Source organism: Lissotriton helveticus, chromosome 7 (genome assembly GCF_964261635.1).
Source record: "Lissotriton helveticus chromosome 7, aLisHel1.1, whole genome shotgun sequence".
Lineage (NCBI taxonomy): Eukaryota > Metazoa > Chordata > Amphibia > Caudata > Salamandridae > Lissotriton > Lissotriton helveticus.
In genome coordinates this window covers 1,863,858,322-1,863,880,729 of record NC_136068.1, presented here as the reverse complement: position 1 = coordinate 1,863,880,729, position 22,408 = coordinate 1,863,858,322, and the positions used below count along the sequence as shown (strand labels likewise).

The window sequence follows — 22,408 nt, the reverse complement described above, 5'->3', positions numbered from 1 at the left end:
ATTTGAACAAAAAAAGCCCTGTTTCTAGCTCAAACCACTCAAACGTTACCAGAAATTCAGCAACAAGTGTCACAGCGCGGTGGAAGGCCCTTTTCAAATCAAGAATGGTCACCTGTTACTTATTGCTAAATGTTGGTGTTGAATTGGTACTAATAGTGTGCAAACCACTCTTCCCTCTTGCTGCAACTCAGTTGCTTTTTTCTGTATTTCTCTTGCCTCTTTCTGCACCTCTCTTGCCTCTTTCTGCACACACAGGGCTACTTTTAAACTGGCCTCAGGTTGTTTTAATCCCCCTGCCCTATTTGTACTAGGGCCTTACAGGGGAGGTCATGCCAATCACAGGGATACCCCAACCCATAGTGTACCCTAGTGTATGTAGTTGTTTTCACGGTATTCTAAGTGTCTTTCGGGATAGCATTGGCTCCGGCCCTGGTTTGGTAGAGCACAGGGTCAGTAAGAGTCAGTTACCACCAGTACCAGTCAGAAAAAAAGTTGGGGAGTGCCCAGGGCAGAGATGAATTTTCATCAATGCCTCTTCCTGCACCTCTGTTGGTTCTTTCTGCATATCTCTTGCTTCTGTCTTCCTCTTTCTGGCCTTCTGTTGCCTATTTCTGCATGTATCTTGCTTCTTTCTGTGTCTTTCTTCCTCTTTCTGCACATGTCCTACCTCTACAGGCATAGTTAGAAATTAGTATTTAAAAAACACTATAAATTCACTGAAAAAAACCACAGGTTTCAGGGATGTTATAGTGAGAAATTTTCAATTAAAAAACCTTAGAAATTCAGTGAAAAAAATAGTTTCAGGGACGTTATAGTTAGAAATAATCATTTAAAAAACCTTTGAAAATCACTAAAAAAGCAGCTTCCCTTGCTTAAAAGCAATCCTGATTTGCTTCATTGAAGCAAGAGAAGGTTTTCCTGCTCTTGCTTCAATCAAGCATAGCAGAGTTTGCTATGACAGGGTGGGAGCCGTTCTCCTGCCCTCCCATAGCAAACAGCAATATTTTGGGTTGGGCATCCTGGAAAATTGTATGAGCCAGCCCTGGGGAGTGGTGTCCTCAGGGCCACAAGGTTTCAAGCAGGGGGGCTGCGATGCCCCCCTCCCATGTGTTTAAAGCCCCAGGGAGGTGGTGGTCCCCGGGGACCGGGGTCTATTCAAGTATTTATTGCCCTGGGGAGGTAGTGGTCCCCGGGGCAGTGTAGGGGCACTCGAGCCACCCGCAATAATTATTAAATATAGCCCCAGGGCGATGACGGTCCCCGGGGCTTGGGGGGCCTTTGAGGCCCTCCACCCTAATTTACTGAAGGCCTTGGGGAGGGAGTGGTCCCCTGGGCTTGATGGGGCCCAAGAGGCCACCCACCCTTATTTTAAGTATGCCCCAGAAAGGTGGCGGGCTCCGGGACTGCGGGAGGGACATATGCCCCCACATATAAATCATAAAGCCCCAGGGAGGTGGCAGTCCCCAGGGCTGCCACCCCCTGGGGACTGCCCTGCCTAGTCTTGAGTATTCAGGGTGTTTTCTTTAATAACAGGTGTATGTATGTATTGTTAAAGTCTTCTGGGAAAACTCCTCCCATTAAGGAGTTGTTCTGACTGGAATGGCAGCTGAAGTTGTTAAGAGTGTTTTGTAGATGTAAGGTGGATACGGGTCTGAATTTCTAGATTCATATACTGTGCATTGATATTGTCATGGTATCTTCCCCCCGGGCAGGGCTGGTTTGAAATGTTGTGGAATTAGCAAACAGGTGTTTACGTTTCCATATTCCACCTCTGCCTCCTTATGCACTTGTAGTTTGCTGATCCCACGCAGAAAATTGATGGCTATTATTATGGCCTTTTTTAGTGTTAGGAAATTGAGTTCCTCTTTGTGCATTGGCTCAAATGTTTCTGTCATTAGTTAACCAAGCATGTTGCTTAGATTCAACATAAGTGTTGGTATGGCCTTAGGCGGGGCTACCTTCTTTGAACCTTCCAGAAACATCTTTATTACCAGGGATGCAAAAAACCTGTTCCTGATAGTCCCCTGTTGTAAGCTACAATGGAGGTTGTGGACTTTGAGTGAAGCATATGGTGTCCAGGATAAAGGTAAGGTATGTGAGTCCTGCTTTCTACCATGGTTTATCTCTCACACAATTGGAAATATCCATTTAGTTGTATAGAATTCGTGTGTACTAGCTGATTTTCATTGTTCTGGATGGAAAGTGGAGTTGACCAAATTCTAAGTGCCCAGGTGCCATATTGCTAGACTGAGAGTGACTGGTTCCAGATGGCATATTTATTTAAGAGTCTTATAGAGCCCTAGCCAGACCCGAAAGAATCGGAGCACTATACCACATTTGTCTTGATGCGATAGGACACATATTATTTCAATAAGTAGCATTGACTCGTGTTGATTCCTGTTAAGGCTTGGAGGGGATCATAGGAGCGAATCAAAAGGCCAGTGATGAAGGAGCCTTCTTGTTGAAGTGTCTATATTCTTCACTGGGCAAGATTCCTGTGGCATGAGAAGTTATTCCTCATATGTCAATTCAGAAGAGTTCATTTGAGGTCTTTGAGCTGTTGTTTTAAGTTCATTAAGGAGGGGTTGCTCCTGATATGGGCTGGGTTTGAGTTCCAGATTTTAGTCGCATTTCCAGAGAACTAAGCACTAAGGTTTTTTTTGTGTGTTTTAGGAGGAATGAGGAGTAGTGTGTTGGTGCTCCTGAGATTTCTTGTCTGGCATAATTGTTCCCTTTACATTATGAGCCAGCTGTTTGTGGGTTTGATAGGAATCCTCTGTTCTGATATTTCCACAAGGTCTAAGAACCACGTTTGCATGGTGCCAAGGATGAGTGTCTGAATTTGTCTGTCAACATTCATAATAGGGGTATCAGTGGAAAGGCATACAAAAGTCCATGGTTGGAGGACCCCGACTCCTGCACAGGTTGTCTAGTGCCTCTTGCTAGAGCTCTCAATCGAGGGATACATTTGAGCAAATGGTTAGCCTGCCCCATCTCCATATCTCCTGTGCTATTTAACACAGGTGGAAACATGTCAACTCTCCCAGATTGTTGAAGAATTATTGTTATATTGTTGGTCTGGATCAATTCTGTCTTTCCCTTCACCTGCACCTCAAAGTCAAAGGCCTTCAGTGCTAGGAACACTGCCTTTAGTTCCAGATGGTTTATGTGTTTACACTTCTTCTATCGGGTATCACAGACCTCTGCTCTTTAGATTCTCCCCATGCTGCGTGAGAAGTATATATGCTGATGGTCACTTTTGGAGCTATAATTGTTAGTAGTTTCAATGGTTTCCCCACTGTATTGTAATGTGTGCTCAATCAGGTTATCTCCTTTTGATTCCTCTCTGTGACACCACTAGATCATCCCACCTCCCAGTGATCTGTGACAATGTGTTGTTAATCCATTCTAGTAATGTACACAAGGAAGCTTGGCCTGAGGTGTGAGAAATATGCATGATGCTGTTATACCCATCCGCTTCATTTCTGTCTTCACTGTCAGGGACTGACCCTTCCGGCCTTAAGGTATAGGCAAGTGTATTCTGTTAATGCCTTGAGTGTCTTTGGCACTGGGTGGGCTCTTTCTGTCCTTAAGTTCAGTATCACTCCCAGGAACAATTTTAACTTTTCAGGCTGCAGCAAACACTTCTCCTGGTTTATTGAGAATCCCAATTTGTAGACTGCCAGGGTGACAGTTTGTATATCCTGTTGACACTTGTGAGTTTGCCAATAATATCCAGTTATCCAAGTACGAGCAGATGTGTATGCCTTGTCTCAGGTGTGTGGCTACTGACACTAGACAATTTATGAATTCCCTTGTTGAAGATTTTATGCAAAAGCGTTGCACCATGAAATAGTAGTAGTATGACATATCTAAGGTACTTTCTGTGTCTTTGATTCATTAAGAAATGTGGATAGGTGTCCCATAATCTATTGTGACCATGACGTCTCCTTTCTTCACGAGCTGGATGACCTCTTGCAACGTTGCCACGTTGAAGTGTTGCATCCTTATGAGCTTGTGTTAACATCCTAGGTCTAGAGATGGCTTTCTTGTGATCTCCTGTTTTCCTGCTAGGGAACGGGAGAATTAACTCCCCTCTCTTGTTTCTCCTCATGCAACTCTTTCTAGTGATTGTTTCTTGAAGAGTTATTTGACCTCCTGGTGCAGTTATAGTCTTTCTCTTATGTTAGACACCTCAATGTTCAACTCTTGCTGTAAACCACTCTCCAGAATGCTTCGTCTTTCGACTGTTGACCATTATCTATAATGCAGTCTCCTTTTCTAAAACTTGACTATGCACTGTACATTTGTATTACTTTATTCAAATTGCCACATGTTGGTGTCAATGTATTGTAATTGGAAATTGCCTTTTGTGTTACATTTACTTTGTTCCTGTTTTACAAATGATACATCAATGCCTAAGCAAATCTTTTAAACATCAGTGATGTAGTCAGCTTATTGCTTGAATTCTTTTTGTTATAATGAGATATTTTTTTCCTTGCCAGGCATTCACATTACCCAGCAATGCTGGCATCCCACTGGGTACAGGTTTCGCTCCAACCTACGTCAGACTAGAAATCCACTATAACAACGCAAAGTTGCAAAGCGGTAGGTGCTTGGGTGTGGGAGTATGTTTTACTTTAGAAAGGACCAGATCACTAAGGATCAAATATGTTACTTCTTTTATAGGCTTGTTAATTCCTGGTTAAAACTCTCAATACTCGATGATTGTGACAATACTGCTGTATAGGGTAAACTACAGCATTTATTTCGCACCAAAGTGAAAAGTGGAAATGTTCCCATTTATGATAAATCTGCAAAAAACAAAGACATACATAAACAGATGCACAACACTTTAAATTGCCTTTGAGCAATTTGCAGCAGAATACTAGTTTAAAACAAACTTAATTTGGATATTTGAATGTCTTTGAATTTGTTTGTATGTCATCATGGTGCCTTGTATATTGGATATATTGTTCACCTGTTTCTGGAACTATTTTCTTTTCTTTTATTGATTGTGGTTCAAAAGTCCTCCATTAAATAACTTTTTTACATGTTAAATGTGTAATGACCCTTCTGGATTTCAGTTAAATTGGCCCAATGAGACATATTTCCCTTTTACAGAGTTATTTTCATCACAATTTGACTGCTTCGATAATTATATGGACAGGATTGAACCTCCTTTCACAAAAGCCCTTGACTTAAGGTTTAGGTTGGGTATACCTCGTACCACATTTACAGCCAAATGGAAAGATAGACTCGGGTTAGCAACATTTATCTTGCATGCAGAGGGTTGAAGACACCGATGATCATTTATTATTCTTTTTTCAAATTATCATAAGCAGCAAACACATTGGATTTTCCTCTATGTCGTCTCCTAGGTGTCCACCAGTGCAGGGTATGTAGAGCAGACTTATCCCCTGTCATTGTTTGTTTCCCATTGCTAAGAATCTATAGAGTATTTGGCCAATTTGAAGTAAAATGTCCTCTATTTCTTCCCCCACAACACTGGCCCCTTCCAGGCCATTTAGATATATATCTTTTATATTGGATTGTATGGTTTTATTATTCCTATCAAACCAGTGTTGCTATCACGCAAGTTTGTAAATTATTTGTTTATGAATTGTTTTTAATCATTTTAAAGATGTAATGTACTCGTACTGTACTTCCGATTTTTCAAATATTTTAGTATACAAATATCCAAGGAGAAGGACAGTTTCACAGATTATAATCTAATACTGGGAGTGGCATGCCACAGGCAGATATGACACACCGGAGGACCCTTACATTGACCCAGTGAAAGAGTGCTGCATTGTGAATGATGGTTATCTTGGGGCAATTCAGTAAGAGTTGCAAGTGATTAAGTCAGTAAAATAAACAATTAATGGACGGAATGCTGGATAATTGAAACATTAACCCCCAGTCACATGGATCTGGGTTTAATCCGTCATTCTTTTTCTCACCACACCACCCCAGTTTGGACATTTCAGCCATATGCAAATTTGTCTTGACCCTGTTCCTGATGGGAACAGTCCAGCCCGAACTGCCAAGTCAGGTCATCCCTGGACCGGAAACAAGCATCCTGGGACCGGTTTCAGGGCAGTAATAGAAAGACAGTAACCATCATGTAAAAAATGTACCATTAAAATAAATATCTGTGTACAGCCCTTGACTTAAGGTTTAGGTTGGGTATACCTCGTACCACATTTACAGCCAAATGGAAAGATAGACTCGGGTTAGCAACATTTATCTTGCATGCAGAGGGGTGAAGACACCGATGATCATTTATTATTCTTTTTTCAAATTATCATAAGCAGCAAACACATTGGATTTTCCTCTATGTCGTCTCCTAGGTGTCCACCAGTGCAGGATATGTAGAGCAGACTTATCCCCTGTCATTGTTTTTTTCCCATTGCTAAGAATCTATAGAGTATTTGGCCAATTTGAAGTAAAATGTCCTCTATTTCTTCCCCCACAACACTGACCCCTTCCAGGCCACTTAGATATATATCTTTTATATTGGATTGTATGGTTTTATTATTCCTATCAAACCAGTGTTGCTATCACGCAAGTTTGTAAATTATTTGTTTATGAATTGTTTTTAATCATTTTAAAGGTGTAATGTACTCGTACTGTACTGCCGATTTTTCAAATATTTTAGTATACAAATATCCAAGGAGAAGGACAGTTTCACAGAATATAATCTAATACTGGGAGTGGCATGCCACAGGCAGATATGACACACCGGAGGACCCTTACATTGACCCAGTGAAAGAGTGCTGCATTGTGAATGATGGTTATCTTGGGGCAATTCAGTAAGAGTTGCAAGTGATTAAGACAGTAAAATAAACAATTGATGGACGGAATTCTGGATAATTCAAACATTCACCCCCCAGTCACATGGATCTGGGTTTAATCCATCCTTCTTTTTCTCACCACACCACCCCAGTTTGGACAGTTCAGCCATATGCAAATTTGTCTTGACCCTGTTCCTGATGGGAACAGTCCAGCCCGAACTGCCAAGTCAGGTCATCCCTGGACCGGAAACAAGCATCCTGGGACCGGTTTCAGGGCAGTAACAGAAAGACAGTAACCATCATGTCAAAAATGTACCATTAAAATAAATATCTGTGTACAGGTATCACAGTAGGTATTATGCAGTCTGTATCTGTAGATCTGTGGATGATGAACAAGAGAAATTTCACATATAAGTACAGGTTGACCTGGAACCTGTTGCTTTTTGCTTAAGTCTGTTCAGTAATTTGTTGTGCTGACTTATTAAACAGAAGTTCATGATCTGAATCAAAGGAAAGCATCATCTAAAACGTGGCCATACATTTGGAGTATAAATGTCCTTCAACCTGTCTAGATAGCCAATCCTTGTAAGATTTAATCTCTTGGCATGTTCTGCAAATCAGAAATCTCCATGCTCAAGTAGGCAATTTCATGAGCCTTAGCTTCTTTTACTTATCCTCTAGATTTCCTGATATCTACCACATGGGTGTTATTTGAGAGCCAGCAATACTGACTTTTAGACCTTTTTGTGGAAATTTGCTGAGTGAGACTGTACAGAGCTTTTCATAGAGTGCCTTACCAGCTTTGACCTTCATATCAAAAGAGACATTGCTCACAGACCAAAGAACATTTGTGTTAAATCTTCAGTGCTTGCACTTGTTGCCGATTACTGCTAATTGAGTGGAGGTGCCATAGTGTCTTCATGTTGAGGCATACCACAGAAGTGAGTACTCATCCAGATTTACTAGAATCTGCCATTTTTAAATACTTGTTAAGATGTACGAAAGATTCATCATTTGCCTCTTCATTGTCTGAGTAGGAGCTCCAAGAACGTTTGCTTTTGGTAATGGCATTTGTGGCCACAAGGCTTATGTTTGCTGTTGAGAACATAAAACTGATTACACACATGAAGTGTCCAAGAGAGTAAGTTATGACCGGGCCAAGTGACTACATTACTTGAACTGGACCCATCACTTGGTAGGTTTTTGTATGAGAATATTGTAGGCTTCCTAATCCTGTCTCAGGTATTTGGAGAACATTGATTACCTCTTCATCTTGCTGTTTAAGGTCCATTGATGCAAATTATAGTGCCATGGTTGCTGTGACCCAACCAATCTTATATTTGCCAATTGTTTTCTTTAAGCACCTTGTATAAAAGCAGGACTTTTGAAAACAAATTAGACAGGAAAATAGGTGGCACTGACTGCTCCTTCTGTTAGACAACTCTAGTTCATAACTTTGTCATGGACTTCAATCATCTCTGCTTCATAGATACTAAGATGATTAAAATGAATCACATTGGCCAGCTATCTTGCAGAGCAGAACAAGAATGAATGTGTGCATGAAAACTGTGGGGATTCAGTAGAAAATTTGAGTTAAATGACAAAATCAATTTCCAGAAGAACGATAAAACTTGACATAGGACATCACCAGAACACAAGAAAAGTAAAAAATTGTTGCCCTACTTAACCAGCCATTGCTCAAAAACATTCAGGCACTAACAAGACTCCCAGTTAAGTGAAGATGCCCCGTTAATTAAAGGTTTACTATTTGTTCAGGGGTCCTATGCTACTAGATGGATCATTTTCATTCGTTTTCACTGAAAGCACTACTGGACAAAACTAGAAACGTGAAGAATTCATAAGCCAATGCTTAAATCAAGCTGCAACTTTACAGACATTTTGTTCAGCAGTGTTGGAAAGTAGTGTATTAGTAGTGATAAGTAGGACCTTAACACTAGAATTAAGGCCACAAAAACAATAAAAGGTTCAGTGAAGGTCTCAATAAATGAATCCTTTGTTCAACCCTTAAAAGCTGGCAACAAGCAGCCAGGCTTAACTTAGGAGGCAGGTGTGCAAAGCATTTAGAAACACCAATACAATAAATAAGTAAGACATAACACACAATAAAATTCCAACACCAATTTATAACCCCACCAGTGCTCTCATGTGTGTCGGACGGCCCCAGGCCCACACATTTCTGAGAACTAGACACCCAGGGGAGTCCAGGGAGGTGTGGTTTATGTGGATCTCCCGATATTTTCTACCCCAAAATCCCCTCAAACTTTAGATTTAGCTAAAAAAAATCAAATTTTCTTCACTTTTCTCTGTGTGAATATTGTGTTATCACCGGGCCACCACAAATTTCCTACCACCCAGCATTCTTCCAGGTCTCCCAATAAAAATGGTACCTCACTTGTGTGGGTAGGCATAGTAGCCTCATCAGGAAATGGCCAGCATCCTAGTTTGGAGGTTTGCAGTGGATTCTGGGTAGGAACATGTTGGGGAATCCATGCAAGCCACACCTCCCCAGACTCCCCTGGGTGTCTAGCTTTTAGAAATGTGTAGGTATGGTAGGTTTCCATAGATGTCCACTGAGCCCGGGGTCAAAAACCTGTGTGCCCCTATGCAAAATCTAGTCTTTTTGTGATAGGTAAAGTTGATGTCTCCTCAATACATTTTGAGCCCTTGCCTGTCGCGGATACTTGGCCCACCCATGCAAGTGAGGTACCAAGTTTATCGGGAGACCCTGGGGTAATGCTGGGTAGTAGGAAATTTGTGTCAGCCCAGTGATGCCACAACTTTTCCAAACAGAAATTTTACAATAATTAGATTTTTTAAGCTAAATTTGAGGTTTGCACGGGATTCTGGATAGGAGGATACATACAAACCTATACCTCCCTGGATTGCCTCGGGACTCTAGTTTTCAGAAATGTGTGGGTTTGGTAGGTTTCCCTAGATGGCCGCCGAGCCAGGGACCAAAAACCTAGGTAATCCCCCTTGCAAAAACGGGTTGTTTTACAATAGGTAATTTTGATGTCTCCACAATATGTTTTGGGGCCCTGCCTGTCGAGGGTACTCGGCCCACCCACACAAGTGAGATACCATTATTAACAGGAGACTTAGGAGAATGTGGGGTGGGTAGAAGGTTGTGACCAACATAGATTCCAGAACTTTCCATCACAGAAATGTGGGGAAAATATTTATTTTTACAAAGTTTGAGGTTTGCAAGGGATTCTGGGTAACAGAACCAGGTCAAAGCCGGACAAGTCACCCCCTCCTGCTTTTCCCAAGGTGTCTAGTTTTAAGAAATGTATAGGTTTGCTAGGTTTCCCTAGGTGCCAGCAGAGCTAGGGTTTAGAATCCACAGCTGGGTACTTTGCAAAAAAAGGGTGAGTTTTCACTGTAAATCAGTGGTGTGTCCGCATTGCGTTTTAGGCCATTTCCTGTCACAGGTGCCAGGCCTACCCATACAAGTGAGGTATCATTTTTATCTGAAGAATTTGAGGAATGGGAGGTGGGTGGACTTGTGTGGTTCCACACAGATTTTAGAACTTTCCATCACAGAAATTTGATGTAAATATGTTTTTTAAAAGTATGAGGTTTGCAAGGGATTCTGGGTGACATAACCTGGTGTGAGCCACCCCATCCTGGATTCCCCTGTGTGTCTAGTTTTAAAACATTCATAGGTGTGCTAGGTTTCTCTAGGTGCCGGCACACCTAGGGCTCAAAATCCACACCTAGGCACTTTGCAAATAAACGGTCAGTTTTCAGTGTAAAAATATGGTGGTTCACGTTGTGTTTTGAGCCGGTTCCTGTCACGGGCACTAGGCCTACCCACACAAGTGAGGTACTATTTTTATCGAAAGACTTTGGGAGATGAAGGGCGGGTGGAATTTTAGGGATCCACGCGGATTCCTAAACTTTCCATCACAGAAATTTGAGGAAAATGTTTTTTTTTACAAAGTCTTCGGTTTATATGGGAATATGGGTAACAGAGCCACACAAGTCCCAACATCCTGGATTTCCCTGAGTGACTTGTTTTCAAAAGTCTATAGGTTTGCTAGGTTTCCATTGGAGCTGGCAGAGCTAGGGTTCAGAGTCCACAGCTAGGCACTTTGAAAAAAAGGATCAGTTTTCACTGTTAAAATGTGGTGTGTCCATGTTGTGTTTTGTGCCGTTTCCTGGCACTGGCACTATGCCTACCCACACAAGTGAGGTACCATTTATATCATAATACTTTGGGGAATGTGGGTTGGGTGGAAGTTTGTGGATTATCGCAGATTCCAGAATTTCCAATCACAGACATGTGAGGAAAATAGTTTTTTTTCGAAAAGTTTGAGGTTTGCAAGGGATTCTTGGTAACATAACCTAGTGTGGGAGCCACTCAAGTCACCATATCCTGATTTCTCTGGATGCCTACTTTTTAAAAACGTAAAGCTTTGCTAGATTTTCCTATGTGTCGCTGAGCTACGTTTCAAAATCCAAAGCAAGGCACTTTGCAAAAAAAGGGTCTGTTTTCACTATGAAATGTGGTATGTCCATGTTGTTTTTTGGGCAATTTCCTGTCGCTGACACTAGGCCTATCCACACAAGTGAGGTACCATTTTACTTTTAGGAGACTTACAGGAACACAGAATTGTAGAGCAACTGTTGTTACCCATTCACCTTTGATGCATTTCTGCCTTCCAAATGTAAGACAATGTGTAAAAAAGAAGTAACTTTGAAAATAGTTGAATACATCACATGCTAGTATAGGTAACTGCAATTTTGGAAATGTGCGAATATCTACTGTTTCTAAACTCTATGTTCTGTTCCCATTTTGGAAATACATATGTGTCTTTGATACCTAGTTTTCTCTTTTTATAGTTTACCAAATGAATTGCTATATACCCAGTACACACTGAAAAACAATTGCAAGACCCTGTTCAGTTTTTGGCTCCGGGTTTATAGGGTCTTGGTGAACCTACAAGTCTTATATATCCTCACAGCCAGAAGGGTCTAGCAGATGTAATGGTATATTGCTTTCAAACATCAGTCATACTTAAAAAGTTACAAGTAAAAACGTTGGCACAAATGGCTGTTTTTTTCAACTCATTTTCAAAGCCTTGAAGGATTTACACAAATGACCCCTTGCTGAATTCAGAATTATGTGTACTTTAAAGAACTGTATAGCTTTCCAGTATCCAATATTGCTTTCACACCCATTTCTACCATTAACTGGAAGGAGGTAGAAAGCACAAAAAGTAGCAAAATAGGCTGAGTTCTCGAGCTTTCAGCCTAGACCGCTAAGGGAAAACTTACCTTACGGTCAGTATCTCAAGATGCGGAGAAATTGCAGCAATATTAGTGATTACTGGGAACAAGCTACTGACCTAACCTCTAAACTCAGATCAAGACCCAACGCATATCTTGAACAAAGGCTACAAACGAGCTAGAAACCAACCTCGCGAAGCACTTCTTGAAGATAACGCGAAAGAACGCAAACAAATACCACTCACCTTTGTAACTACGTATAGTACTCTATCAGACGCAATGAAGAAATCAATCAACAACAATTTGAGTATCATTACCAGCAACAAAAAAACCTGGGAAATACCCCTCTTTTCCTTCAAAAAAGGAAGAGGCCTGAAAGAATCCCTTGTTCATACACGCCCAAAGACCGAAATGCAGATCATGGAGAGTTCGATCACAGATGCCTGGGGTCTCCCACCAGTTACCGGTCACTACCCCTGCTCTAATTGCAGCATCTGTCATCTGACCACACATACAAACCAACTCACCCTGGAGCCAGGCAAAATATGGACTCAACGAGTTCACACAAACTGTAACTCCACTAATGTGGTCTACCTGATCACTTGCCCGTGCGAAAAAAGGTACAAAGGCATGACCACACGCAAAATCAAACAGAGGATATGCGAACATCGTAGCAACATCAGGTGCCAAAAGGTCACAACCAAAATGAGTGAACACTTCCTCCTTTCTAACCATACCACAAATTACCTTAAATGGACAATTGTTGAAGAAGTATGTACTGGCACAAACATCCACAACATATTGTTCGAAAAAGAACAACGCTGTTAAATTTCTTAAGGGGATCCTTTTTTATCTGCAAACACATATCTTTCTCACACCATATCCCCTTAGCAAAACTTGTGCCGAAACGAAATATAACTTTTTTTCCAGGGTGGCATTTCAAAGTAATCAGAGTTAGCGTTTCAGCCTTTTGTCTGATGTTACATGCTGACGCAGACTCCGATTGGTTACGTGCTCCCAAGCCCACGTAGGCCACACCCCTGTGGGCCCCGGGAGACCGCTTACGGGTTCACCCACTTTGAAGTCACTCTTTTAACAATGCCGTCTGAGCCGACCATTATCCACGAGGTCCGGTCAGAGGCTACACGCAGGTATCGAGCTGGTGCCAGGCGTTGCGGGCTCAAGTTCCATCCCTGTCTAATACAGCTAAGTACTTTTGCAATGATTCGAGTGGTTTCCATGCCGCATTCTTAACATTACCTTTATTTCCCTTCCCTCATATAGGGTGTGCCATTGTCGCCTCCACCCCCTTCCCGAGACCTATGGAGCGTGGATCTTTTATACTAAGAGTGAGAGTTTATCTATTGTCAAAATGCTTACCATATGTGCCTGGTTATTATAATGTCACTACAACCCTCACCTAAACGGCCATTGATCTCTACCCAACACGAATACCGTTATAACGCCCGAATCGGCGTACAGGTGCCTATATATAATAGATTATTTGCATGCATCGTCACTGGCCCGTTTCTACATCACCAGTGCATCCATCACTGTATAAAATATCATTACAGTTATGATTGGGCAGCCACTCCTCGAGTGGTAACCCAGAAGCACATCCCGTAGAGCATGGTTTTAGTTCAACAAGCCAGCACAACAAATCTAAGACTAATTATGTGTTTTGTCTTCTTTATATGTCTGTATGTCCCTTTTTTCACAGACTATACAGGTTTCTCTTATTTTGAGGTTGTTTACCCCACAAAACCTGTTGGTTTGTTTTTCTTTGCACCTTTTTCACTAATGTTAACTTTCACCCCCTCTAGTAAGGGTGGGCCTTAGCGTGCCCATACCGCCGAGGTACACTCCCCATGGTCCTGACGAATGCCCAGTAAATCACACATAAAGGGGCAGAAACATGTTGACTCCACTTTAAGTGGAAATAACCAAACAATGAATTTGGTAGTTTCCAACACATTGATTTTAATATGTCAGATTGACTACAGGATAAAAAAATTTTCATGTGAGATACAATCTGTACATTTTTAACCTTTCACACTTACACGTTCCTCACAAATAACCAGCTCCGCAGTAAATCTGGCGTTGAAGCACACCGGGGAGGCACTCAGCTTCTCCCAGTGGGCCCGATGATGAAGATGGTGATTTCAACACCACAAACCCTTTGTTGATATCATTTGAATAGAAAAAACAGATGCTGTCTTCTGTAGCACTTTCCCCCATTTGTAAAAATGTTTTTAGCTGTATTTTGTCTAATTTCTGGGTCCTCTTGAGGAGAATGCACAAACCCTGGGGACCTTTAAAATCCCTATGATGTTGTAAGAAAGATACGCAAATTAGGCATGGATAGATTATGTGCACAAAAAGTTACAGGGGCCTAAGCCTGAACTACGCTAAATAGCACAGGGGGGAAAAGGCCTAGCAGAGAAAGGGATAAACATAGATTATATTTGTATGAACAAATAGACACCAAAACAACAACATTTGAATGTAGTGAACCAGAGATATGATTTATTAAAGATTAAAAGTAAAATTAGAGCGTAGAAACAAAAAGTACTCAAAGGGTTAAAACATGATATTTGGACCGGTACAAAGTCATACGTTCTTTAAACTTACTTCCCGAAGTGCTTCTTGATGCAGGAAAGTGGTCCACAGCACCATCCCAGGTTTCAGATGCGCTAGTTTGCTGCTTGTGGTCTGGGACTAAAACTTTCACAATGCACCTGGTCAGCTCATGGAGCTTTTTACAAAATGTGCTCAAAACGTCTCCTTGAGGGTTTATAGGGTCCACAACACCAATCCAGGGATCTAGAATCTCTCAGATGTTCATAGGGATATTGGGACTACAATTCCCACAATGCCCCAGGCCTAATCCTTAAAAATCCACTGGACGAACTCCCAAAGTGGGACTTCTTGGTGGAGATGGTGCAGGTGGGCTCTGTTATCCTAAAGCTTGTTGGTAGTCCACTCTTTAATCCTTCTTGAAGCAAGGCAAGGTCCTTAGGGCTGTAGTACCAGAATGTGCAGCTAGTGCCATCCTTCAAAGTGCAGACTTTTGGGGTGCAGATCAGGTTTCCATCAGGGTAGTCCTTCTTCCCCTTGCAGTTTCAGACAGTAGGCTTGACGTGCTGTGCAATTTTTCCATATTCATGCAGTGTATCTGAGTGTCAAGCGGGGCGGCACCAATTACCAGTGGGATGCAGGATGCCACCCAGGTCTATGACTTCTTCATCCAAAGTGTGGCATATTCATGCCCCAAAAAGCACATTGTTTTAACATCCAACACAGGGAAAATCTCTCCTTGGAGGTTAGATCAGGATAAGCTAACTCACTGACGAGACTAAAGTACCGTAACACTCCCCTTCTACCCCCTTCCCTAATCTAAGAACAGGGGCTTCTGTTTGGCTGGGGTTGAAGGAAGTGGGGATGAGCATGTGCTTTTCTTCCTTTGAAGACCAGTTTAGCGATTCTTCCTTCCTTCCTACCAATAGCTTCTGCAGCTGCAGTTCTTCTCACAGAGGAAATTCATTGTCTCCCTAGCTGACTATTTCAAACCTCATTAAAACAGCTTGGCTCAGCCTGGCACAGACTAGCCAATCAGGAGAGGGCATCTGGTAGGCTAGATTTTGACTTACAGAAAAGAAAGTTTACTAACATATTTTCTGTGATACATCTAACAGTAGCAAATTGTTGGATTTATCATAACAGTCCTTAAATTATATTTTTAGCTCGTGCCTGTTAATATTTATACTTAAATAAATTATTTTTATGTTAACCTATAGCCCCCATTATCTACAATGGGGTAAATCACATTTGCCCATTATTCTCTCACTAGAGCTTACACAACATCTTTTATAATGTTACATGGCATCTTACCCCTGGGGCACTTAGGGATGACCTAAGGTGTGACGTATGTGTAAAGATAAGGAAGATTATGGTATTGGAAGTACTTTTAATTCCAAAGTTGAATTTGCATAAAATTGTTAGTTAAAAGAGCCTGAAAGGCAGGACTGACTTTTAAAATGACAGAAGGCATCCCAGTAGTGCATGCTATAGTGCAGAAAATCCACTGGGTATATAAACCCCTTTGCCTTATTATATACTAGGGAGTTACACATTGACAATTATAATTATACCTAACCATATACTTTTAATCAGGGCACAGGGCCCGGATCTGGTTAGCAGAGCCCAAAACACAATTAAAATAGGAAAACCAACACCTAGTAGTCAAGTTGGGAGAAGGAAGAGGGGGTGGCACTGGAAATGTGTCCTGGTATCACACAATTGGACAGATAACCTTCTTCTGTATGTCTATATATGCCACATGCAACATAAATCCACTTTAAGTGAGATGGTCCTTAAACCTCGAAAAGTTGAAGGCCCTTATATCACGGAAGAACATCCTGGGCAATAATAAACTCTTACATTAAATAAAAAAATAATTAAAGTAGTTTTGTAACAATCCATCTCTGCTAGTTGGTTTACTCAATATTTATATTGTTTGGTTATGTTACTAATGACACCAGGGCATATTCCCTCAAACTGGTTTCAGGTTAGAACCCCCCACCCTCCATAGCATCATGGGGTTTTGATATTGAGATAGGGAATACTCTGAATAGCCAATCGTTATCGAATTTCGGCTCTAAATTGCTATGCTCTCCACTGCTCCAGTCAACAAAGGGTTAATAGGATTGTGTATACCTGATGTAGTAGGGAAACTTCAAACAAATAACCCTCTAATTAGTCTGAGGTTTTAGATAGCAAAAGGCTCAGTAGTATCAGAGAGAGTCAGACCCTAAAAATGGTCCCATTATTTGAACATCAGAGGCAGTTTCTGAATGATATTGTATAGAATGAAAAGACCATCTGGACTCAGACGTACTAAGCCTGACACAACTACACTATTATCTGTATGCTGAGTACCCCTGTCATTTTTGGGTTCCATGAGCTATGGCAAAAACTAAAGCAATACCAAAGGGGATGATGGATGATGTGTTAAACAATGCAAGCACTCACCCTAGTCAACTGATCTGTGTTTAGCCCATCATCGTTCTATAGCTCACTCCGCCACCCCAGTTCAGACATGGCCATATGTAAATCAGTCTGACCCTGTGCCTCATGGGAACAGTCCAGCCCGAACTGCCACGTCATGTCTTCCCTGGACCGGATACAAGAATCCTGGGACCAGTTTCTGGCTAATCAGCCATCAGCAGCCAGGCAAGCTTGAATCCAGTGACAAAGTGAGCAAGGGACCAACATCTGGGCATACCCTGCGAACTAAGGGGGACCAAAGCAATACCAAAGGGGATGATGGACGGAGTGTTGAACAATGCAAGCACTCACCCCCAGTCAACTGATCTGGGTTTAATCCATCATCATTCTTTAGCTCACTTTGCCACCCCAGTTCACACATGGCCATATGCAAATCAGTCTGACCCTGTGCCTCATGGTAACAGTCCCGCCCAAACTGCCCAGCCATGTCTTCCCTGGACTGGAAACAAGCATCCTGGGACCGGTTTCTGGCTAATCAGCCGTCATCAGCCAGGCTAGATTGAATCCAGTGGCAAAGTAAGCAACGGACCTACGTCTGGGCATACCTTGCCAACTTATGGCGAACAAATCAATACCAAAGTGGATGATGGACGGAGTGTTAAACAATGCAAGCACTCACCCCCAGTCAACTGATCTGTGTTTAATCCATCATCATTCTTAAGCTCACTCCGCAACCCCGGTTCAGACATGGCCATATGCAAATCAGTCTGAACCTGGGCCTCATAAGAACAGTCCAGCCCGAACTGCCAAGCCATGTCTTCCCTGGACCGGAAACAAGCATCCTGGGACCGGTTTCTGGCTAATCAGCCTTTTTCAGCCAGTCTAGCTTGAATCCAATGGCAAGGTGAGGAAGGGACCCACATCTGGGCACACCCTGCCAACTTAGGGCGAACACAGCAATATCAAAGGGGATGATGGATGATGTGTTAAACAATGCAAGCACGCACCCTAGTCAACTGATCTGTGTTTAATCCATCATCATTCTATAGCTCACTCCGCCACCCCAGTTCAGACATGGCCATATGTAAATCAGTCTGACCCTGTGCCTCATGGGAACAGTCCAGCCCGAACTGCCAAGTCATGTCTTCCCTGGACCGGATACAAGAATCCTGGGACCAGTTTCTGGCTAATCAGCCATCAGCAGCCAGGCAAGCTTGAATCCAGTGACAAAGTGAGCAAGGGACCAACATCTGGGCATACCCTGCAAACTTAGGGGGAACAAAGCAATACCAAAGGGGATGATGGACGGAGTGTTGAACAATGCAAGCACTCTCCCCCAGTCAACTGATCTGGGTTTAATCGATCATCATTCTTTAGCTCACTCTGCCACCCCAGTTCACACATGGCCATATGCAAATCAGTGTGACCCTGTGCCTCATGGGAACAGTCCCGCCCAAACTGCCCAGCCATGTTTTCCCTGGACTGGAAACAAGCATCCTGGGACCGGTTTCTGGCTAATCAGCCGTCATCAGCCAGGCTAGATTGAATCCAGTGGCAAAGTGAGCAACGGACCTACGTCTGGACATACCTTGCCAACTTATCAATCAATCAATCAATCAGGGGTTTGTTAAAGTGCGACTACTCACCCGTAATGGTCTAAAGGCGCTAGGGATGGGGGGGGTGCAGGTTCCATTCCATCAAGGAGGGGGTCTGTCAAAGAGCCAGGTTTTGAGGTTTCTTGCGAAGATGGGGAGCGATGTTGTCTGTCTGAGGTGGAGCGGAAGGGCATTCCATGCTTTGGCAGCGATGAAGGAGAAGGAGCGGCCTCCCGATCTGGTCTTTCTGGTGCGGGGGACCACGGCGTAGGAGAGCTGGGCTGATCGTAGGGTCCTTTGGGTTGCGTGGAATTTGAGTCGACTGTTCAGGTATGCTGGTCCGGTGCCGTGGAGGGCCTTGTGTGCGTGGGTGAGCATCTTAAAGGTGATTCTCGCATCGACGGGGAGCCAATGAAGTGTGCGCAGGTGCTGGGAGATGTGGCAGTGTTTTGGCAGGTTGAGGACCAGTCTTGCGGCGGCGTTCTGAATGTTCTGTAGCTTGCGGATGAGGTGTTTTTGTTTATTCCGGCGTAGAGTGCGTTGCCGTAGTCGAGTCTGCTGGTGCCCAGGGCGTGAGTGACTGTCTTTTGGTGTTCAAGGGGGATCCATTTGAAGGTCTTACGAAGGAGGCGTAGGGTGTGGAAGCAGGAAGATGAGACAGAGTTGATCTGGCGGTCCATTTTGAGCTCAGAGTCCAGGATGATTCCCAGGTTGCGTGCGTGGTCTGTGGGGGTTGGCGGGTTTCCGAGGGCGGTGGGCCACCAGGTGTCGCTCCAGGCGTCGGGGTTTGGGCCCATGATGAGTACTTCTATTTTGTTGGTGTTTAGTTGTAGGCAGCTGTTTTTCATCCATTTGGCGACGGCTTCCATGCCTTCTCGAAAGTTGCGTCTGGCGGTGTTGGGCTCGTTGGATAGGGAGAGGATGAGCTGGGTGTCGTCTGCCTATGACACGATGTTGAGTCCGTAGGTTCTGACGATGGGGGCAAGTGGAGCCATGTAGACGTTGAAGAGCGTCGGGCTGAGGGAGGAGCCCTGGGGGATTCCGCAGGTGGTAGGTGTGGGGTCCGAGAGAAAAGGGGGAGTCTGACCCGCTGCGTCCTGCTGGAGAGGAAGGAGCAGATCCAGTCGAGGGCCTTGTCCTGGATTGCTGCGTCATAGAGTCTGCGTATTAGGGTGCGGTGGGAGACTGTGTCGAACGCCACTGATAGGTCGAGGAGGATGAGGGCTACTGTTTCTCCTATGTCCAGTAGGGTGCGGATGTCGTCTGTTGCGGCGAGGAGGGCGGTTTCTGTACTGTGGTTTTTTCTGAAGCCGGATTGGGAGGAGTCGAGGATGTTGTGTTCTTCAATGAATGTGGCGAGTTGGCTGTTGATGGCTTTCTCGATGACTTTCGCTGGGAACGGGAGCAGGGAGATGGGTCTGTAGTTTTTGAGGTCGGTGGCGTCCGCTGATGGTTTCTTTAGGAGGGGGTTCACCTCGGCGTGTTTCCAGTTGTCGGGGAACGAGGCAGTAGCCAGGGAGCGGTTGATGGTGTGGCGGAGCATGGGTGCGATGGTGTCGGCGGCTCTGTTGAGGATGTGGTAGGGGCAGGGGTCCGTGGGGGCCCCTGAATGGATTGACTTCATTGTCTTCAGTGTGTCTTCGGTGGTGAGGGCTGTCCAGTCATCAATCGCTGGTTTCCGGGTGTCGGGGGGGGTCGGTGAGCGTTCAGTGTGTTGGTTGTCTTCGTCGAAGTTGTCGTAGATGCTCTTGATTTTGTGGTGGAAAAAGGTGCTGAGTTTGTCGCAGAGGTCTTGTGAGGGAGGGATGTCGGTAGACTCGCTGGTGGGTTGGGCGAACTGCTTGATGATGCTGAAGAGTTCCTTACTGTTGTGTGCATGGGTGGAGATTCTGTCTTCAAACGCTTTTTTCCTTGTTTCTCTGATGAGTTGATGGTGGGCATTGGTGGCGGCTCTGAAGTTGTTGTGGGCTTCTGTGGATTTGGTGTTTCTCCAGGCCTTTTCGAGGCGGCGGCATGTGCGCCTGGATTCTCGAAGTTGGGTGGTAAACCATCTGGCTTTCTTGGCACGGTATTGTTGTTTTTCTTGAGGGGGGCTATGGTGTTGGTGCTGTCCGAGATCCATCTATGCAGGGTTCGGGCTGCGGTGTTGGGGTCGTCGTTTTGCGCGATGGTTGGGGTGGAGTTGTTGAGTGAGGCGGTGGCTGGTCGTCGGTGATTTTGGTCCAGTTTCTTTGTGGAAGCAGGTGCTGGTGTTTGTGGATGGTGGGTGTTCTGAAGGTGAAGTGGATGCAAAGATGGTCGGTCCATGGGAGTTCGGTGGTGTGGCTGAAGGTGATGGAGTTTCCTGTAGTGAAGAGGGGGTCGAGGGTGTGTCCTGCTGAGTGCGTGGGCTCGGTCACGATCTGGCGGAGTCCAATGTTGTGGAGGTTTTCCAGGAGGCATGTGGTGTTGGGGTCCAGTTGATTGTCGAGGTGGAAGTTGAGGTCTCCCAGCAGGGTGTAGTTGGTGGATGCGATGGCCTGCGGGGAGATAATGTCCGTGATGGAGTTGGTGAAGGGTCCGCGGGGTCCAGGGGGTCGGTTGATGAGGGTTCCTCAGAGGGCGGCGGTGGGGCTGGCCAGTATCTTGAAGTGAAGGTGTTCCATCAGTTCTGTGGACTCGTCAGGGAGTGTGCTCAGGCGGAGGCTGGATTTGTGGACGATGGCGATTCCTCCTCCTGGGTGGGTGGGGCGGTCCTTCCTGGAGATCTTGTATCCTTGGGGGATGGCGATGGCGATGTCCGGCCCCGAGGTGGTGTTGGTCCAGGTTTCGGTGAAGAATGCTACGTCCGGGGTAGGGCTGTCAAGTAGGTCCCAGATTTCTGTGGCGTGTTTGTGGAGGGATCGGACGTTGAGGAGGATGCATTGCAGGGTCTTCGGTTCGGTTGTGTTCTTGTGGGCAGGTTGTGCTGGATCCGTGTTCTTGGCGGTGCTGCAGGTGTGCCGGCAGCGGTGACAGCTGAAGGGTCCATGGGTGTCGGCTGGTGATGCTAGCTTGCAGTTGTTGTTGCAGCCTGGGTTGAGTGCGTGGAGTGCTGCTGGGTTGTAGCGTTGGCGGGGCGGAGGTCCAGGGTTCCTGGTGCTGGTCGCGGACGGGTCGCAGACGGGCGCAGACGTGCTTCCCTTTGACGCGCCTTCGGTGCACCAGCGGCGCGCCATTAAGTAGGGGTCGGGCAGGGCTGGACAGCTGGGAGGCGGGAGCGGGGAGGGGAGCTGGATTGGGCCGGTCGCGCAGGGGGGGAGGGGCCGCGGGGGCAGCAGCGGCGGGGAAAGGTAAAGGGAGGAAAGAAGGGATAAAGAAAAAGGGAAAATAAGCAGAAATAAGGCACAAAAGAGCAGAAATGCAGAAAAGAGCAGAAAGGTGAAAGATAGAAAGGGTAGAAAAACGAGAGAAAACGAGTGAAGGAGCAGAGGGAGAGAAAGGGAAAATGGGCAGAAATAAGGCACAAAAGAGCAGAGATGCAGAAAGGTGCAGAAAGGTGAAAGATAGAAAGAGTAGAAAACCGAGTGAAGGAGCAGAGTGAGAGAAAGGAGACAGAGGTCCACTGGACCACCAGGGATGAGGTGCAGGGAAACCTGTGGGTGGAGGAGGGCCTCGATCATCAACACTCAAGAGTGCAGGGGCACCTCACTTAATGGTGGAGCTGCAAGGGTGGGAGAGCAATTTCACTGACAATGAGTCAGTGGTCTTGCTCGCCTGTCCCCGCAGTGGCCTCCA

At 44.6% G+C, this 22,408-nt stretch overlaps 1 protein-coding gene across 1 annotated transcript in view; it reads left to right on the top strand.

The window, feature by feature from the left end:
• Positions 1–22,408, top strand: part of LOC144767799 (DBH-like monooxygenase protein 2) — a 274,266-nt gene that overhangs the window by 109,367 nt on the left and 142,491 nt on the right. Inside the window, exon 6 of the mRNA XM_078651178.1 lies at positions 4,506–4,608. Within this exon, the coding sequence (XP_078507304.1) occupies positions 4,506–4,608 (103 nt within the window). The remainder of the gene's footprint in view (positions 1–4,505; positions 4,609–22,408) is intronic.